Genomic DNA, 20,527 nt, shown 5'->3' with positions numbered 1-20,527 from the left:
TCGGTATCCTGAGAGCTCAGAGGATGATAACTGCAAACATCAATGACTCCATATTGAAAAGTGATTCAGAAGAGTGACACTGAGTTTGAAGAAATTTTAGAAATGTCTTAGGCAACTTATTTTGCTTACAAATTTTCCTTTCATACATAATCAATTTGTGTAGTTTAAATTTTCCTTCACAAATGGTATATGATAAAATTTATGTCTAATCTGAAATAAATAATTTTAAAATAAGGTTCAAATATTGTAAGTGATAAGAACAAATTGCCTCAGCATTTTTTTTCTCTTTTTTTGCTGTTCAAAAATAATAGTGCATGTTACATTCCATGGTATTGTAGATTCCATGAAATAATATGACCCTTCCAGACATTGTTTCTCCTGTGGCTTTTCCACCTGTCAGCTCATTTACACCTTCCTTCCCCTGAGGGTACATATATCTCAACTTTGAGAAGCACCTTAGGGGACCTTTAGGGTTTCTTTCAGTTTTTAGATTGGACAGCCCTATGATTCTTGTCAAAGTTAGTTTTCTGCATTGCATTTTTTAGGTCAGAATGTTGAAACTTATGTTTCAATGTCTTATTGATTTTTTTTTCCTTTCCTTGCAATTCTGTGTGGAATCTAGTTTTACAAACAAATTACTCTTTCTAGCAGTGATTTGTAACCATTCCTCATCTCTCTGTAAGTCTTTCCTTTAGGCTTCCAGCCCCTATGGCCCAAATTTGGGCATTTTTTAAAGGGGAACGGACTTCTATGATATGTGACTGTAATGAGACAAAAGTACCAGATGAGCTCTCAAATTGCTTCATGAGTCTGTAAATAAGATTCCCAGAGATGTTCTTTACTTTTGTCCAGCAGCAATGGTATATTCAGGAATAAATGTGGAATAGACCATATTAGCCTGGAGAGACTAAAGTTAGATGAGGGAGGATTTTGTTTATTCACTTTATTGTGATTATACCCTGCAATCATATTGTACATGTTATAACCCTGAGATGTACTTGGCCCAGGCGAGATGATCTCTAGCACCTAACCAGATTATGAATATGATTCTGGGCTTATGCTTCCAGAAAGTATGATGTAAGTCACCTTCATTTGGACATTGCAACTCAGCCCTGATGAGCCATTTGGGAATCAGAAATTCTGTCCCTACCTTGGAGAAAGTTGCTAAATGTCTTCACCATGAATCCTAACTGTGTGAGTTTCTTTGGGTATCCTTTAGATGGTGACTTTCAACCTTTTTTGACAACAAAAGATAGCCAGATCTGCTTAATGTATATAAATATACACAAAAAAATGCACACATGCTTATTAAAAGCAAGTTTTATGAAACTATACTTACCTTTACTATGTATGTATGTTCTGATATATTCTATTCTTTAAAAAACAAAAAACAAACTGCTGTCCTAATGTACAAAATTAATTTCATGATTCACTACTTTGTTGTGACCCACAGTTTGAAAAACAGTTTTAGACTCATAAGCCTTGTCTGATTTATACATGTAGTGTGTGTGGCCTCAGTCAATGCCTATATTTGTTACTTTTTAATATGGTGGTTGTATGAAATATATATTTCCCAAACATTCCAAAACTTTTTCACTCAAATATGTGTTGTGCTTCAAATTTGGCACCTTGGGGAGTGTTATGTTTGTGTAAGTTTTTTATACCACTATTTAGGGCAAGTGAATGAAATGTGTTACATAATCTGTTGATAAGGTTGACAATCATTGAGCACTTTGAATATGTTATTCAACAGCCTTCTGGCCTCCATGGTTTCTGAACAGAAGCTATTAATCATATTGAAAATCACTTGTATGTGATGAATCACATTTCTTTTGTTGCTTTCAAGATGCTTTCTTTGTCATTGGCTTTCAACAGTTTAGTCAGGATGTGTCTATGTGTGGGTCCCTTTGAGTTTATCCTGCTTAGAATTTGTTGAACTACTGGAATGTATACATTAATATTTGTTTTAATCAAATGTGGGAAGTTTTTAGCCATTATTTCTTCAAATATTCTTTTTGCCCCTTTTCCTCTCTCCTGTCTTTTGGACACTCCCATTATGTATATGTCCATATGCTTGATGGTGTCTCACATGTCTCTGAGACATTCAATTTCTTTCATTCTTTGTCTTTCTGTTTCTCAAATCAGATATTCTTGATTAACCTATCTTCCAGTTTGGTAATTATTTCTCCTGGCTTCTCAACCCTTCTGTTGAACCCTCTTGTGCAAATTTTTCATTCCAGTTATTGTAGTTTTCAATTCTAGGACTTAAATTTTTGGTTCTTTTTAATAATTTCCAACTCTTTTTTGATATTGTGTATTTGGTGAGATATTGTTCTCATATTTTCCTTTAGTTCTTTAGATTTAGTTCTCTTTGTTATTTTGAATATATGTATAATAGCTCAATTAAAGTCTTTGTCTAGTAAGTCCATCATCTGGACTTACTCAGGGACAGTTTCTGTTGATTGCTTTTTTTCCTGCGTACTTCCCTGTTTCTTTCTATGTCTAAGTTTTTTGTTGTTGTTGAAAACTGAATATTTTAAATAATATGGTGTGGAAACTCTGGAGATCAGATCCACTTACCATTCACTTTGTTGTTTCTATTTGTTGCTCTTATTGTCGCTGCTGCTGTTTGTTGTTTAGTGACTTTCCCGAACTATTTTTTGTTATGTTTGGCAACTGAATTCTCTGCTTGGTTAGCTTGTTGTGAACTCATGACTAGACACAGATTTCCTTAAAAGCCTTGAACCAGTAAATCTTCCAGCCTCGCTGAGGAGATCTGTATGCATGTGGGTAATATCTTCAATTTTCTGACAGGAAGTTTATGTAGCTTTCACTTTCTGCTTACACAGAGCTTCAAGGTCAGCCAGAGATAAGGGATTAGGGCCTTCTTGGGGTCTTTCCTGGGCACACATACAACTCTGCAAATGAGTGTGCCCTTCTAGATTTCAAGGAATATGTCAGAGCTTTTCAAAACCCCTCTAGGAATATCTCATTTCCATGCTTCTTTTTTTCTTAAATTTTTTTTAATGTTTATTCATTTTTGAGAGACAGGCAGAGTATGAGCGGGGAAGGGGCAGAAAGAGGGAGACACAGAATCTGAAGCAGGCTCCAGGCTCTGAGCTGTCAGCACAGAGCCCGACATGGGGCTCGAACTCATGAACTGTGAGATCATGACCTGAGCCAAAGTCGGACACTCAACCGACTGAGCCACCCAGGCACTCTATCCATGCTTCTTTTAAGTTTTCTGGTCCACTTCTTGTTAGCTGCAACTGTTATCCCTGCCTACAGCAGTTGCAGTGTTAAACAATTGCTGCTGGGTTTTTTCCGCAAATGCCCCAGAGGTGAAGGCTGTTCTCAGTGAGCAAGCCCCAAGTCAGTTCAAATAAAGACAAACTCTGTGAGGGAAGGTTTCCAATGGAGCTGCCAAACAGGTCAAATAATGACAATTCTCTGGGGATAGGACTTTTAGGGAGCTCTCAAACTTCCTTCTCTGCCAGCTGCTGCTAGGATTCTGACTCTCACAACTCACGTGATTATGTGACTGTTGGTTTTCCTGGCTACCCTAGAGCTGGGGAGTGGGAGATGGGAGTAAAGTCAGTTAAAATGCCCCAAAACTTGCTGTCCTTACAGAGATTCAACTGTTTTTCTTGAATAAACACTCCTCAGATTTTTGCAAGTCTTTTCCTTAATTTCCAGAGTTCTCAAAATGTTTATTTTGACAATGTTTGCTAGTGTTCTCACTGCTTTTATGTGGAGGAACAAATTGTCAGTGGTCCTTAATCTGCCAATTTGGAAGGCTGTCCTCTTCTTTTTACCTTCTTTTAAATCTCTGTTACCTACAGTGATAGGGAATGGTAGAGAAATTCACACAATGGTATAAGACAGAACATTTCCATAGTATGTGATGAATATGAATATATTGTTTTCCTGCTTTCTTCTTTATGGATTTTCCTTCTTCTCTGCTAGAAAGCATGTGCTAGGAAGCCTGTAATAGGTGTTTTGCATAAATAAGAATATGATACCTATTCTGAATTCAAGAAAATGAAGAAAACCTTTAAAATGTTAAAAACTAAAACAGAACCACCAGTCATCCTGGAACAGAAGCAAGATTTGGTTTGATTTTTGTTGCTGTATAACTAACTTCCTTTAATATAAGAACCTTAGGGCATTCTTCTTTAATATCTACTGTCTAGCAAATTCAGGGCTGCTGAACCTCATCATGCCAATATTTAATGTTGCTAATTGAAGAAGAAAGATGCAGATAACCCAGGAGGCTCATTTTTATCCCCTTTCTGTTGTTTAGTGAGGAGATGTCTCAGCATATCTGAGTTAAGCTAAGTTGAAGACAAGACTGGTACCAGAGACTGAACTCTGAGGCTCTCTCTTGGTATCAAGATCAGTTCTTTACCATGAAGTTCTATTATTACAGAATCAGCTATATATTTCCTGCTTCCTTTCTCTAAAAATATGCAGAGTGTTATGAGATTAAAGTGTTTCCTCTGAAACACTTTACGCCTGACCTCAGCATACCTCTCAGGGAGCCATGTCACTTTGATACCTCTGGGCTTGCATGTTTCCCCCTCAAAAATCCTATTTTATAAATACCCTCCATGACCCTAGTCTTGTATGTGTCCATGCACCATTTGCATGATGCTAATTATAAGAATTAAGTATCAGTGAAAGAGAGGAAACATTTGTAATGAAGTTGTGTATCTTCCAAAATCTTAAGAAAGTCAAGGACACATTTCTCAAGTATCTAACCTTTACCTCTTAAATATATGTAATTTCTGTCTTCTCTTTTTCCTGCCTTCGAACATGAAGATTCAAATAAAAGACAAACCCTATCATTACCCCTGTTTATTTTGGACCAATGGGCTTGTCACTCTAGTAAAACTGTCACAGAGGAGAATGAAAGCTATACAAATGTTCCATGAACAACAAGGCACATGAATAAGTACTGAGATCAAGCATAATAAAGTAACTTATGTAGGTCAGCTGTCTCTTAGATTGATGCTATTCAGTACACAGAATTTTGGCAACTTAAAAGCCTTAATGATTGGTTTTTATGTTTGACTCACTTACTTTTGTATGTCTGTTATTTAACGTTCTTGAGTTAATATTTTAACACATTGAGTCCACTTCTCCTTTCTTGCCATGTAGACATATCCCCGGGACTTGTTGGGAAGGTATGCCCTCAAAGATGGAAGAGCAGATAGATGGAGTTGGCCATAGCTCCCCTACAGAGAAATGTGATGGGGCTACTTGAAACATCTAGCAGGATAGGATTGTTAACTGTTAGTTCTATTATCAACAATTTTGCTGTTTTCTCTTCAGCAAGTCTCCATATATGACAATGATGACACAGTTAAAAACAGTTAACATCTCCCCTGACCCAGGAAAGAAGCAGTTAAATAAACAGGGCATGTCTCACCTTGGTATATTTAATAAAACACTATCACAAAGAAAAATCTATGTGAGAGAAGGAATTGATATTTATTGAGAGCTTTTTGTGTGCCATGCATTCTTCAACATTGCATTATTGTATCCTTAAACCATCTCTGTAAAATGAGTTTTATTTCCTCTATTTTCCATTATGGAAACTAAGAGTCGTTAAAATTTTATCTGTAGTCTTACAACTACGAAATGTTAGACCAAGATATGAAAACCCCCCTCCAGATTTGCTTGGCTGTGAAACCAAGCAGTTGTCACTATACGATGCTAAATTGTAGACATCAGCCACTCACAGTGATGCCATCTGACACCCATCCAAGAGTCACAAGACTCTTCCCCAAAGTGACACCAACTCCTGGGGGTGATATATTTCATCATTCTAATTGTACAACTTGAAGAAATGAAGGATAGAAAATGTACTCTTTGGTTACCATGTCTTAATTTCTAATAACTAGGGAATGCCTAAAATGAGAGAAATGGGAGTGTGATGAAGTGTCCTTAGGCAAGACCATAAATGTAGGTCCATTAACAGGTCACGATAAGCTTCAGGGACTTCTGCAACTTAGAGCATCTTCCTCTCCTGCCACACTGTGAGAATTGACAGGCTAACTCTGCTTGCTAATTACACTCTCCCCCACTACTTTTTATGACTAAAAGGTTTGTTTGGTAACCTTCAAAGATACACTGAAGCCAGTAGGGGATTATTCATGTCCCAGTTCTGGGTTTTCAAGACTCTCCTGCTGGGGTGCTAGCTTTGAGTCCCACTGGTATTGACTTAGTTCCTTAATCTCCTAATTGAAAGACAACTTCAAATAATGTTGCAGAGCTCGAGGCTTCAGGAAGGACCCAGGGTTAGATAGATTTACCTGAAAAGAAAAAGTAAGGAATGGAGTTTCTCTTTGAGATCCAAAGTTCAGAACGACCTCTAGCCTGTGAAGCAAAATGGCAAATAGTACCAGGCATGACCTACAGATCAAAAATCAATTTTTGTTTGCAAAGCATAAAAAAGAAATATCTGTCCTAAAGAGTTCTTGGAATTCCTGCCTCTTCGCCTTTCTGAATCCTGTCCCCACTGGATAATACTCAAGGTATCAGAGGGCAATTGACAATCCCTTGACAATGAGAAAATAGACTGTGTCTGTGTTGAAACATTCTGCTCCTAATATATATTTTTAGTTATATATTTAGTGATATATTTTTAGTTAATGGTCACAGTTTTCATTAATCATTGATAACACGTCAAGGAGAATGTATTAGTGTAGTCTTGAAAATGTTAAATTTGAGGTGCCTGGAGATGACCTTGAAGAAGTGTCCAGAAAATGCTTGGATATGTATGTAGGGATGTCAGGATTCATTGGGCTGCTGGTGTAGATTCGAAGATCATCAGTATATATTTGGTTGTGGATACAAAGTATGTGCATGAAACCACACAGTATATGTGTTGGCCTCTGCCACTGTAGCCTTGGTGATCACTTCCACCATGTATCCTAAGTTTTAGCTCTAATATTTATCATATCAATACAGAAAACCTCACACTTCTAAAGCTTTCCTCATGCTATGGTTTTGTCTGGATTCTTTTTACCCTCTTCCTCTTCCAGATGACCTTTTACTTCAAAAACTAGCTTAGGCCAACTTCCTTTTGGGAAGTGATTTTCCAAATACCATTCCCAACGCAAACAAAACTGATCCTTCTTTTCTCAGGTCTGGTAATGTTTTGTGTATTTTTCCTTTGGGGCATTTATCACAAACCATTGTCATTGTTTGTGAGCTCCCCAAAGGTGTGACCCCTTTAGCTTCTTCCTATAACCTCTTTCTGTTTAGGTAGGGGCAGTACTGAGCTGACCATCCATAGGCAGATGGGTTCCCACTGCCAACTTCTTTAAGCAAAAAGGAAAAGACTCTTATGGGTATGTTCATGCCAGACTTGCCCCAGAATTGTCCAGCACTTAGTAGGGGCCCAGCCCATGGTCATTCTTCAAAGAGCAAAGTCTTGGGAGTCTCTAGTGAAGGTTAAACTCTAGTCTTGAGAACAAAAATGTCAATACAGATACAGTCTAATGATTAACATTATTTTATTCAGATATTTTGTCTTCTACTTTAGAGACTCGTTTTGAGAATTAATTCTGAAAAATAGTTTTGAGTTATTTTCATATAATTTTCCATGTTTGAATCTTTGGCCAAGATAGGTTTTTTAGACAAGTGAAGACGGTGAAGTTACTTGTCTAGGGGTATTTTATTTTGTCTTGTTTTGTTTTACTTGTATTGATTTGCCTCCTCCACTACCCTTCAACTTGTTATCCTGAGGTTTATATCTACCTCACTGGCCCTCACTTAGGGGCAGCCGCATTTCAGGAATTATGTGTTTTCTATAATAGGGCAGTTCTCTTTTATCCTTCCACAGTCAATATTTGAGCTCATGAAACTCTCTTTGAAGTCAGTGGGAGTCTCATATTTGGAAGCAAGATACCACTGGGCAAGAAGACTAAACTGCATCCCTTGGCAGGAAACTCACTTAAAAACCTGCATCTTCCTATGCACCTGGTTCTAGTAAAATATAAGTAAAGGACCTCTTTACAATTTTCCTGTTATTTTAAACAAATTTTGATCTTAGGGAGGTCTACTTTTTTAAAGAGCTAAAATGAGCTTAGTGGTTAATTTTTACCTTTTAAGGAAGTTTCACTGAAGTTAGGTGATAACCTAGGTATTTATTTTCTTTTCTAAGACTCTTATTTCAAAGACTTGTTTTGTCTGCTGTTTTTTTTCTTTAAGTCAGAATTTATTTTAACATCCCCACCAAAGGAGTCAAACTAGCGTTATGACTTGCATACCAGAAGTATTAAACATGGACAGATATTAAAACAAACAAACTTTGTAAATATTTTAATGGTCTATCAAAACTTTTGATTTTTCAAGAACAAATGAATGTCATATAGAATTTTAAGACATTTTTCCTCTCTCTGTGGTGCACTGGTTGGTGCACAGTAAATGTCTTGGCAAAATATTTGCAAATCCACCGACAGTCAGTCACACCAGACATCCACTTGCATGAGATGATCAATAAGTGTCTTTTTCTTTTTGCCAAAAGAAGGGTCATCCCAGCCCTATTCCCTGCCTATACAGAGAAGGGTATGGGCAGAAACTAAAGGGACTGTTCAATGAGAAAACTTGTGACAGTGTAGACATAAGCAGTATGGCTTTAGGACCTAGGGGCCTAAATGCTATCAGAGCTTGGGGGAGAGGATTCCTTCTTTACTCCATGAAGCTTTAGTACCCTCAAGTGTCTGGCTTCCCTTAAGTGGCTTCCAAGGCTTTGACAAGGGGCCTTGAGTGAAAGAATAAGTCTCCTTAGAGACTAGGAGTAGGGAGAGGACTTGGAGGTGTCTTTGGTCTTACAGTTACGCACATGGCAGCTAAGATCCACTCAACTGGCATGATCTCATTTGCACCCACAAACTACAGAGTAATCAAATTGTTGATATATTTGTAAACTGCAGTAATTCTCCTTATCTTGGTCCTAGCCCAAATTGAAAATCTTAGTGCTGGATTTGTTGGCCTTTGATATCTCTGGTCACATCGGGGTCCCTATAAAATTGGTCAATTCAATTTTGGATATTAATTTAAGCTTCCAACAACCTATTAAAAAAATAAGACCTGTTACGGACGCCTGGGTGGCTCAGTTGGTTGAGCGTCCGACTTCAGTTCAGGTCATGATCTCACGGTTCGTGAGTTCAGGCCCCTCATCGGGCTCTGTGCTGACAGCTCAGAGCCTGGAGCCTGCTTCCGATTCTGTGTCTCCCTCTGTCTCTGCTCCTCCCCCACATGTGCTCTGTCTCTCTCTGCCTCTCAAAAATAAAGAAAATGAATTAAAAAAATTAAAAAAAAAAAATAAGACCTGTTAGAAACTACCAACCTTGACTCTTCTTGGGGGGAACAGGATCTGGAACAAAGGTGATGGTCATCCCACCTCTATCCTGCTCAGATCCCATGTATAAGACTATTCTACACTGGATTTCATACTCCAAAGGGCAATTAATCTGCAGGGATACACCTAGGACTGGGATGGTGAGAATAAGGAAGGCATGCCAGAGCAGGAGTACCTGAAGGGATTGAAGCTGGTTGGAAAAGAATGATCTTAGGTGGAAGACTGTGGGGAACATGTTATTATTGCCAGATATTTCAAGGGCTGTCAGGTAATGAGATCCATGATCTACAAACCATGGGACTGGGAGCAAAGGATGATTATTAGAAAGTAAATTGAGCTGCCACAAAATGGAATGGAATATTTTTGTAGGTAATGAGTTCCCGGTCATGAAAGGTAATCAATTTAATATTAGCTGTCCATTTGTTGGAGAGATTGAAATGAGACCATTGTCAGCCCGTACAGCATCTCTGTGAAAATAGAAAAAGTACTTCCTTTAGATGGATGCAGTTCAAAGCCAACATGCACAACTAGGCTAGATGTCACCCTCCATTCATTCCTTGTACAGGGCACCCCCATGCGGGCAGAACCTGCATTACCACACATGGCTGTGTCCATCTTACCATGTTCTGCTCCAACAGAAATCAATCGAAGGAAAGGAAACCACACAAAATAAAAGGACCTGCAGAAATCAGAAGGAGTTGACCCACAGAACCTTTACGAAAGAACTGATCCTTTAAGCTAAATGTGTCCCTCAAGAAAAAGAAACAACTTGAGCCCTTTCCTTTATGATTAAATTCACAATACCTAGTTGCTGAAGTGTACAGAGGGTACTGTCACATGCAGAATTTACTCTAGAAGTTGCTAAAAAGTTGATACTTTAAAAAGACTGTTTACTATGGGCTAGATAGTATGTTAAACACTTGTATAAATTATTACCTTAATCTGAGCAATAACTAAGTAGGAGTATTATACCCATTTTACAGATGAAGTGTAAGTAACTTGTCTGAGATCACTGCCTAGGAAGTGGCAAAATAGGTATTTGAATCAGATATATCTGATCTAAAATTCATGGTCTTACTCATAAAACAGAAATCATCTTTTAAAAAAAAGCAAGTTTGGGGCACCTGGGTGGCTCAGTCAGTTAAGTGTCAGACTTCGACTCAGGTCATAATCTCACGGTTCATGAGTTAGAGCCCCGTGTCGGTCTCTGTGCTGACAGTTCAGAGCCTGGAGCCTGCTTCACATTCTGTGTCTCCTTTGTCTCTGCCCCTTTCCTGCCCATGCTCTGTCTCAATCTCTCTCTCAAAAATAAATAAACATTAAAAAAAATTTTTTAATAAATCGTAAAAAGCAAGGTTTTGAGAGCTCTACTCAACATCATGATTCTGTATTACAGTAAAAACTTAAGATTTGGAAGGTTGATTTGGAAGGTTGAATTGGTGTAAAAGCCAGAATGTGATATAATTACTAAGAGTGACAATCATCCTTCCTGACTGTCTCTCTGAGCCCTGCACCTTAGTTTATTCTGTCGCCCTGCACCTTAGTTTATGTACCTGTGTAACATTAAACTGAAGAAATGGAGAGGTGGTTTTCAGAAAATCTGTTTGCACTGTTGCAGCTATAGGTTGATTAAAATCTCCCCTCCCTTCTGGAGCCTTAGTTCGATTATAGCGGCTGAGGTGGTTTCTTCCTTCCTTCACTTCTTTTGCATTTCTTTTGCATTTATGACTGGTACAATTGAGTTGGCAACTAGTCAACACAGCCATGTGACAAATTTGTCATTTGAAATTTGTGGGTTTAAAAAAATTTTTTTTAATGTTTATTTATATTTGAGAGAGAGAGAAAGAGAGAGAGAGTGTGAGTGCGGGAAGATCAGAGAGAGTGAGACACAGAATCCGAAGTGGGCTCCAGGCTCTGAGCTGTCAGCACAGAGCCCAACGTGGGCCTTGAACCCAGAATCTGTGAGATGAATGGAGCCGAAGTCAGACACTTAACCAGCTGAGACACCCAGGCGCCCCTGTCATTTGAAATTTGAACTGGGCATTTAAATTGTGCATTGTGCAAATGTCAGTATGTTTATTTCTCATTTCCCCAAGTAGATGGCAACCTCTGTAAGGCCAGAGACCATAGTTTATATTTTCTAGAAACCACCTCAACTTCTCTTATGCAGAATGCCTTGCACAGAATTGACCCATTTACATTGTCCTACAATTTTATTTTATTCTTTAAAATGTTTATTTATTTTTGAGAGAGAGAGAGTGGGGAAGGGTGGAGAGAGTCTGCTGTGCTGACAGCAGAAAGTCCGATGAGGGACTCGAACTCATGAACCATGAGATTATGATCTGAGCCAAAGTCGGATGCTTAACCAACTGAGCTACCCAGGCGCCCCTGACCTACAATTTTAAATGTATATTTATTTATTTATTTATTTATTTATTTATTTATTTATTTATTTATTTATCATGTATTTATTTATTTATTTATTTATTTATTTATTTATTTAGAGAGGGAAAGTGTGAGTGGTAGAGGGGCAGAGAAAGGGGGAGAGAATCCCAAACAAGCTCCACGCCTGGGGCTTGATCTCACAAACCATGAGATCATGACCTGAGCCAAAATCCAGAGTCAGACGCTGAACCAACTGAGCCACCCAGACACCCCACGTTGTCCTATAATTTTAGAGTGATTGCAATACATATGCAGCCCAAACTAACCCCAGTTCTAAGCATGTTTTAGTTTAGGATGAGTCTTTCAGGAGCCCCTGCTCAGTAAGTTTTCAACATCTTCCTTGGGAATTTTGTTAAGCAGTGACCTACAGCTCTGGATGATCAAATCCAATGTCTTTTCCTCCCTCTTCCTTTGACTGCATGTAGTCTCAGACTCAAGTGTTTATGATCTGCAGTGTCTCCTTTAAACTCCCCGTGATGCTGACTGCCACTCCCTTCTTTTCTTTAGGTGACAACCTACTATTCTTGCTCAACTCCTACCCATTGACTCCTTCCCTGAGAGGCGACAGGATAAACAGAATAATCTGAGGCTCTGTAGTCATGCTTAGCTGAAAATTCTATCTCCACTTAGGAAAATTATTTAGCATCTCTGAACCTCAGTTTTCTGATCTGTAAAATGTAGAGAATTGTACCCATCTCATAGATATATGTGAAAACAAAACAAATTAATTAGGTAAAGCATCCAGCCAGGCCGTTAGACTACTTGGGTGATGATAAATTTGCTTTCCTCCTTTTTCTTTCTTCTCTTCCCCCTCCCCCCCCCACCTTTATTACTGCCTTTCTTCTTCTTCCTTCCCCTAGATACAGATTTTCCCGCATATTCTCTCCCTGGTCAATCTCATCCATTGTATTCTCCTCGAAGATAATCCCAACTCTATAGTATTTCCAGTCCTAAGGATCTTATATGGATTTTGTTCCTGGAGTTTCAACAGTGAGTAACATGTTCCAGGTTCACAAAAGGTCTGTTATTGTTCCCCATCTCCCACTTCTCAAACCAACTCACTTCTAATAGTGCCACAGACACACACAAGCAGAACATAAGCCAAGCTGTCTGCCCACCAAGCCCTGCGGAGTCTTCTGCAGGATCTCCTGAGGGGCCAGCATCATCACCTCCCATCGGCACAACTTCGCTGGTCTACCTTCCATCTCTCTCAGTCAGTTTTTCTTGCTCCTTGTTTAAGCTTCCTGGATTAAGCTTCCTGAAGCTTTCTGAAGTCACATCTCAAATCATGTCACTTCCCTGCTCAGTACTCTCCAACAGCTTGCCATTGCCTGTGACTAAGTTTGAAGCCCGTTGGTCAAAGCCTCCACCTTTAAGCCCTGACCTGTTCATTTAAGGGATTACTCAGTGTTACTGTACTTACTGTACTCTTTTCCCTTCGTATCTTTCTTCTTGCTGTTTCCTCCTCCTCGGGCGCTTTCCTCCTCACCACCCCAGTCTCTCCTTGCTGAACTCACTTGCCCATCCTGAAAGACCCAGCTTACAGGTTTTCACACTTGATGAAACTGGTTCCTTCCTTAGAGCATTCACCACTGGCCCCTTTGCCTGCCCCAACCATTCTTCTCTCTGGTTCTTCTGTGGCTCATCCCCAGGGTCCCATTGCACCCCTTCTGCCCAGGGCACTCCAGGTCAGCACTTTCCACACTGTTTTATCACAGAACGCTTTTAAAAACCGTAGAATGGAATAAAGTACCCAGATAGTTCAGAGTGAGTTCATAGACCAACTAATCGCTGTAAGAAATGAGAAGCATTCAGTCACACACTTTTATAAACTTAGAAATGGCTTCATTAAGTTGGAACCTCATATCAGGTACATTATCATGTTTCCTCCTATGTTTTGTTTTCATTGCAGCACAACATAAAATTTCCCTTCTCACAGGTATAATAGAGCAAAGAAAATAAAACATGGACTTTGTTGATGTTCCTTTGTTTGTTTTAGGAAATAAGGGCTTCATCTTACCTTTGAAGTCCTCAGTCTTTTCGTTTCTTTGATTTAGGCACCATATGAGAAATATAAGACCCAGCTTTTCATTAAAACTTCCACTTCTCACAGCCAGAGATTCATAGGGAATAAACGTGTGTGTTAGTAATGTTTGATATGCAATAAGGGATGAATATCATCACAAATATGTTACATTTATCAGACACAGACCAGCCGTCATCACAGATGGCACCTATTAATGTTGCTAAAGAATTTCTGTGCTTCCCACTTCCTCAAGCATCTGGTGGCCTCTCCATGCCACAAATTCTTGGTAGGGCCCAAATTCCATGCAGGCACATTACTGCATAGTAACAATGACTATTTACAGGGCTTAGTGTTTTCCTTCCATATAAGGTAGTTTAGATTAAAAAGTCAGTAGAATTCTTATTATTCTCGTTGTGGTACACTCACTCACATATCCTGGAACCCAGGGTTCCACAGAACCAAGTTGGGAAAACATTGCCCTGGTATACCGGCATTCATTTATGTAATTTCAGTTATCACCTGCAAAGCCACAAATCTAATATTCTCCGCGAAATTTTTCCTTGATATTGCTAATTTGAACAGTACTCAGTTTTGCAATTCCATAGCTCCTGGCAGTGCTCAGTATGTATTTGGGGGAAGAAATGATGGACAGGAGAGAGGGAGTAGGGAATCTTACTAATTCTTATGGCATTTCTGTAAATTTGGCAATTACAGTGAAAGTGATACAAGGCAAAGTTCACAAAATCATTTAGCATAAAATTCCTGTTGAAATCAAATGTGGATATAATTTAAATTATTCCTGTTAGGGGTCAGTAGAATTAAAACAGGTTTTCCAGCAAGATTTTGTTAAGTAGAAATGTGCTTTTGTTAAGAAACTCTGAGACATGCTACAAAAACCTTTACATAAGTACTAAGATTACCCATGGTCTAGACCTGCTCTTTTGCTACAGTTACAATTTTGTAAATTCTCAACTTGTTTCCTGATTTTTCTCCATTCTGGGATTTAATTTTTCCTGATATCACACGTCCAGTCCACTTAGTTAAGGGGTGTGGGCCGGGGAGGGCAGGGGAATTTATTACGCCAGGGTTTTGGCATCCTCAAGTCAGGTTTGGTCATTACTTGATTATTTACTTTATGTCTGTCTGCTTTGGCCTAAATACAACCTAGAGTTGTTCTCTGGGTCATGGAGAATCTATTATGTCTTCCCATGGATTTGATTATTTTACATTACAGCGGGCAAGGTTTTTTGTTTTGTTTTGTTTTGTTTTGTTTTGTTTTAATTTATGAAATTTATTGTCAAATTGGTTTCCATACAACACCCAGTGCTCATCCCGGGCAAGGTTTTTTGAAGTAGCTACTGATAATTACCCCGCTATTCTGTGACTGAAGTCACTTATCCCTTCTTAAGGAGGATAGATAATCTTACTATGAGTATAGTTTTATAAGATTTGCTTTCAAACAAACTTACGTTTCTCTATTTTCTTACTGCCTGCTTTGGTTTTGATAGTTTCAAAGAGAGCATGGAGAAATCCTCATATTCCGACTGGCTTATCAATAACAGTGTTGCCGAGCTAGTGGCTTCCACAGGCCTCCCGGTGAACATCAGCGATGCCTACCAGGATCCTCGCTTTGATGCCGAGGTAAGAGGAATTCTCTGGTTGCACTCTTAAGGTTCAGTTGTCACACTGGTGATGGTTTGCTGGTTGAAGCAAAAAAGGGACATCGTATACATCACAGTCACCCCTGAGTTTACTGGCAGGTTTTTTTTTTTTTTTTTTTTTTTTGCCTCTTTCCCCTGTGATCAGATTTTTAGCATTGTCTACTGTTGAGTAACAGAAAAATCTCTCTCTACTCTGATTTGTGGCAAAATGGCTATCTATTATGTATTACTTTGATGCTCTTTACAATTGGGTACATATTATATTGCATGTACCCATGCATTAATTCATGAACATTTTATATTAAAGATAGTTTATATTAAACTATGAAATAGTTATTAATAAAAATGTGGATATAACATAGTTATTTCCCAACAGATGCTAGAACAATTACCATGTTTTTAAAAATTGCCCCCAAGAAATGGTAAATTGGTTTATTATTGTTTAATGTTAATTTTGAAGGCACATTGTGCTATATGCAGAATATATTAAAGCAACCTAGACTTGCAGGTGTTTAAATTCTAAGTATCTACAGTATCATACAGACAAATTTACATGAACTTATAAAATATCTTTGTGTGTGCATGTGTGTGTGTATTCAATAAATTACACGTTTCCTATTCTATATTGCCAAGTGAAGATCTAAAGAGTAGCAGGAGTTTTAGGTGGAGATGTGTTCTAGGCAAAGCTGAGAGAGCATGGGGCCCGGGGGATGGGGGAGCTGAGGGGTTGGAGGGCTGGGGGCTAAGGTGAGTTAATGCTGCTGAAGCACCAGGTAGATGAGGCTGGAGAGGGAAGCAGGGGCCAGATTGCTCCAATCTGAAAGCTGCATTAAGAAGTTTGAGTATTTATCCTGGGCAACGGGGAATCAGTAGTTGAGTTTTTAATCAGGGAGACACAGGAGTTGTATTTTAGGAAGATCACACCGCTTCGGTGGCTACAGCACGGAGGATACATTAGCAATAAGAACTGAACATTTAAGCTGAAATGAGAGCTGGTTGATGACTCTGGAGACAGGGATTCAGTCTCAGTCTCTGGACTCCAGAGCCCTCCCCCTCAGCCTTGCCCTGTGCTGTCCCACGTCTGGGGTGGGTCACGATTTGGCAGGGGGCTTCAGTCTAAACCAAACTTAGAACTTTAGTCGTGTCATCTTTTCAGATCTCTGCAGGGAGATTTTAGACTCCCCAAAACTCAGCACTTCTCTGTAGCTGCCTGGAGCTTTCTTCCCCCAGGCTATGTCCTCTAGTAGTTTCTATTCATTCTTAAGCATAGAGTTCAGCTGCTCCTACCTTGCAAATCCTTTCATGAACTCCCAGTCTGGGTTGGGTGTCTCTGCAGCATGCTCCCCCTGAGCTGTCCCCACGCTGACCACCCTCTAGGTCTCTTCAGTTCTGATGCGTTATTTCTGAGCTTTGAGTTACCTTCCTCGGGGAAGTACACAGCCCAAAGCTCCTTTAGTTGTCCTCCTTTGAGGGAGAATAACACCACCTTGGTTCTGTGATTAGCAGAGCAGAAATGATTGATAGAGCTCAATATTTGTATACTTTAGCATTATGATTGGGCTAGGACTAATTCGATGAAATTTTGCCTTTGGCCATGTTTCTTTCTTCCTTGCTTTTAGAGAGAAAATACTGAAGAACAGATGTCTAAACACAATTTTATGAAGGAATGCTCTCAGTATCCTCTTACTGACATCAGTAATAGTTGAACAAACTACAAGCCTTGCTATGCAGAAAAATCATTCATTACCAATCCTTTGTTACCAAGCCATCATGTGAGATTAGATGTCAAGGGGTGATGGGTTGATTCCTACCCCAAATCATAGTACTAAATTTGGTATGGATTTATGTTATTCTGCTCTTAGCTTTGAACCATGAAGTCAAATTCTGAGGAAGCAAAAGGAATAAAAAAATTACACCATTTTATTTTTTTTACACCATTTTAAAAAGCTGGTTCATTAGCCGTATGTTAAGGTATAACAAAACATGATGCAGTGAACACCCACTACCCAGTTTAAGAAAAGAACAGGATGATTACTTTTGAATCCTTGTACTGATCTTCTCTAGTACTTTCTCCTTTACTTTCCCTGCTGAGGTAACCACTGTGCTAATTTGAATTTAACACTCTTTTGCTTTTCTGTGTAGGTTCATTGCATATGTTTGACTCCATGCCAAATATGTCATTATATCTTGTGTTTCTCTGAAATTTATAGAAATTAAATTATATTGTATGTATTCTTCTGTGGCTTGTTTTTTCATTCAACGTATGTTCCTGAGTCATAGGAGTTTGTAATTCATTCATTTAGTTTCACTGCTGCCAAGTATTCCACTGTATGAATAAACCTCACTTTATTTGTCCACTATAGTGTTGATGGACATTTGGGTTCCGTGTTTTGCTTTTACATACGTAACTGCCAGGGACATTCTCGTACATGTCTCTAGTGCACACATACAGGAGTTTTTGTAGTGTCTATATCTTGAGAATGACATGCTGGGTCATAGGCTATCTTCACCTCTATCAGGGAAGGAAAAATTCTTGTCCAATCATTGCTCTTTTTTTTTTTAATGTTTATTTATTTTTGAGAGACAGAGAGAGAGAGAGAGAGAGAGAGAGAGACAGAGTATGAACAGGGGAGGGTCAGAGAGAGAGGGAGACACAGACTCTGAAACAGGCTCCAGGCTCCAAGCTGTCAGCACAGAGCCCCACACAGGGCTCGAACCCACAGACCATGAGATCATGACCTGAGCCGAAGTTGGATACTTCACCAACTGAGCCACAGAGGTGCCCTTGCCCTTTTTTTTTCTTACAAAAACATGTAGCAAGCACATTTACTATCTCAAGAAAACTTCTTGCTTATTATAGTGATCTTGGATAGACCATATTCTTATGTCTACAGTCAGACTCTTACCAGAACTCTTCCTGATTAGTGATACAGCCATTTTACATTTTTCTCTGCTTATAGTCCATTCCGATAAGGCAGCCTACTCCACTGATCTATAAAAAGAACAAGGTGGACTCTTCAGCAAAAATGCAACAGTTAGTTCTGTGAGATTTGGCATAAAAAAATATCATGCTTTTTAAAAAAAATTTTTTAATGTTTATTTATTTTTGAGACAGAGAGAGACAGAGCATGAACGGGGGAGGGTCAGAGAGAGAGGGAGTCACAGAATCCCAAGCAGGCTCCAGGCTCTGAGCTGTCCCACAGAGCCTGACCCGGGGCTCGAACTCACAGACTGTGAGATCATGAGCCGAAGTCGGAGGCTTAACTGACTGAGCCACCCAGGCGCCCCCAAAATATCATGCTTTTATCCAGTAGTTAGAAGCAATGATATCTGAAGGCAGTAAACTGTGGTAGGTTAAGCAGTGACTATTTAGTAAAATCACATTCTTCCCTCTGATAAAATAAAACATGTACTTAGACCATCATTATTTCTTGTCCTTACACCTAAAATGCTTTCAGTCTGTCACACACCTAATAACCAAATTTCAAATGCAAATCTGGAGATGCATTATATATGATATTTACATGGTCTCTTTGTATGGTACTGGAATTTAAAGTTATGTTTCCCTTCTCATGCTAAGGAAAAAAATAGAAAGGAATTAATGCAGTTGGAGGTGAGAGAGAGAGAGGCATTTAGTAGATATGTCCTACAAATTTGTGTATATGTTGTGTTGTGTGTGTGTGTGTAGGCACATGTGTGTATGCATGTGTGTGTTATGTATCATACCAAGAAAAGCAACATTATTTATCTGCTTAGGCTTCCTCCTTTCTCAAGTATATTTTGCCTCAGTGACAGGTGTCAACTGTTTATGTTAATAATGAATGAGACTCCAGACGGAGCCACAGTGCCAAGAGGCTAAGAGGCCCCAACCTTCTCCCCATGAAGCCTGATGTAAGATGGTGTAGATCATAAGATAAAGACAACCATTTCAGATAAATATTTTTTATTAATGTGTTAAGTATTTTCCTCAAGATAAAAAATTACCATGACAAAATGAATATGCTTCATTCTTGCACTAACAGTAATTCTGTAATCATCAAAGAGGTAGAGGGTAACTTTTAGAATTGCATTGTCTTCCTGCAAAGGTTTGAGTCCTCTCTTCTTGGTCTGCTAGCATGTGGATCCATAATTTTTACCAGTAATCATAATTGAGTAGTTACTTATCACTGATAGAATATAAGGAAATGATTTTTTTAAGCCAGGATTAAGGGAGCATCTCCCAGAGTTTTCTTCACTGGAAAAAGTGCTTGCTTTTTGGTTCTCTATATTCACTGACTTCCCTGAGTAGTTTGAAGCTGGTTAACAAGAATGATACTTTGCAGAGAGGTAGCATGGGTAATCTTTTTCAAAGCATTTCCTATTTTTCCTACAGATTTTCTCAACATAAGTCCATATAATGAACTTAAATTTGCCAGAAACACATTTATCTATCCTAAAGTTCTCAGTGGCTCAGTGGCTAATTCTGGCAACCTGAAATCTCTTCACTGAACATGAAGAAGGACCCAATTCATCAGACAATATAATGTCCTGGGATAGAACACTGAAAATTGGATTGGCCTTATCCTGAGGTTTCATACTGTAGATGTGTCAACTTTCAGTTAATAGGAATATTTGAGGTTTCTTTAATTTACACTTGAGGAAGCAGACTCAGAGGGCTAAAGTGACTTTACCTAAGGCCACACACCTTCCTCAAGGCAGGGCACAAAACCGACAGGAACTTCAATTCCCTAAGCTGGTAAGGGGCTGCCTGGGCAATGGAATCACCACTCCATCTTTTTTCTATCCACAGAGGTACATGAATGTTGGCCAGCAGACTTAACTTTTTGTCCTGTAAGCTCCCCTCACCAGCTGAGCCATCTTGGGCGTACTACTTGAGTATATATTGTAACATGCAAAATTCTATATCAATATTTTGTAATGTCAGTGAAGATACTCATGTGATTAAGGACTCGTTTCTTATTTGGAGGTGGGGGTGGGGTGCTAGTAGCAGGTCTTTTTCTCTAAATGAGGGTGCCTTTACAC

General features: G+C 39.0%; 1 protein-coding gene across 8 annotated transcripts in view; it reads left to right on the top strand.

Annotated features, from left to right (window-relative positions):
• The window catches only part of PDE11A (phosphodiesterase 11A), a 411,234-nt gene that overhangs the window by 208,316 nt on the left and 182,391 nt on the right, over nt 1-20,527 (top strand). For all 8 annotated transcript variants that reach the window (XM_042949239.1, XM_042949237.1, XM_042949238.1 and 5 more), the window contains one exon: nt 15,353-15,485. In XM_042949239.1, coding sequence (XP_042805173.1) covers nt 15,353-15,485 — 133 coding nt within the window. The remainder of the gene's footprint in view (nt 1-15,352; nt 15,486-20,527) is intronic.

Source organism: Panthera leo, chromosome C1 (assembly GCF_018350215.1).
Source record: "Panthera leo isolate Ple1 chromosome C1, P.leo_Ple1_pat1.1, whole genome shotgun sequence".
NCBI lineage: Eukaryota > Metazoa > Chordata > Mammalia > Carnivora > Felidae > Panthera > Panthera leo.
The sequence above is the reverse complement of the archived record's forward strand: the minus strand, read 5'-3'. Positions and strand labels throughout refer to the sequence as shown.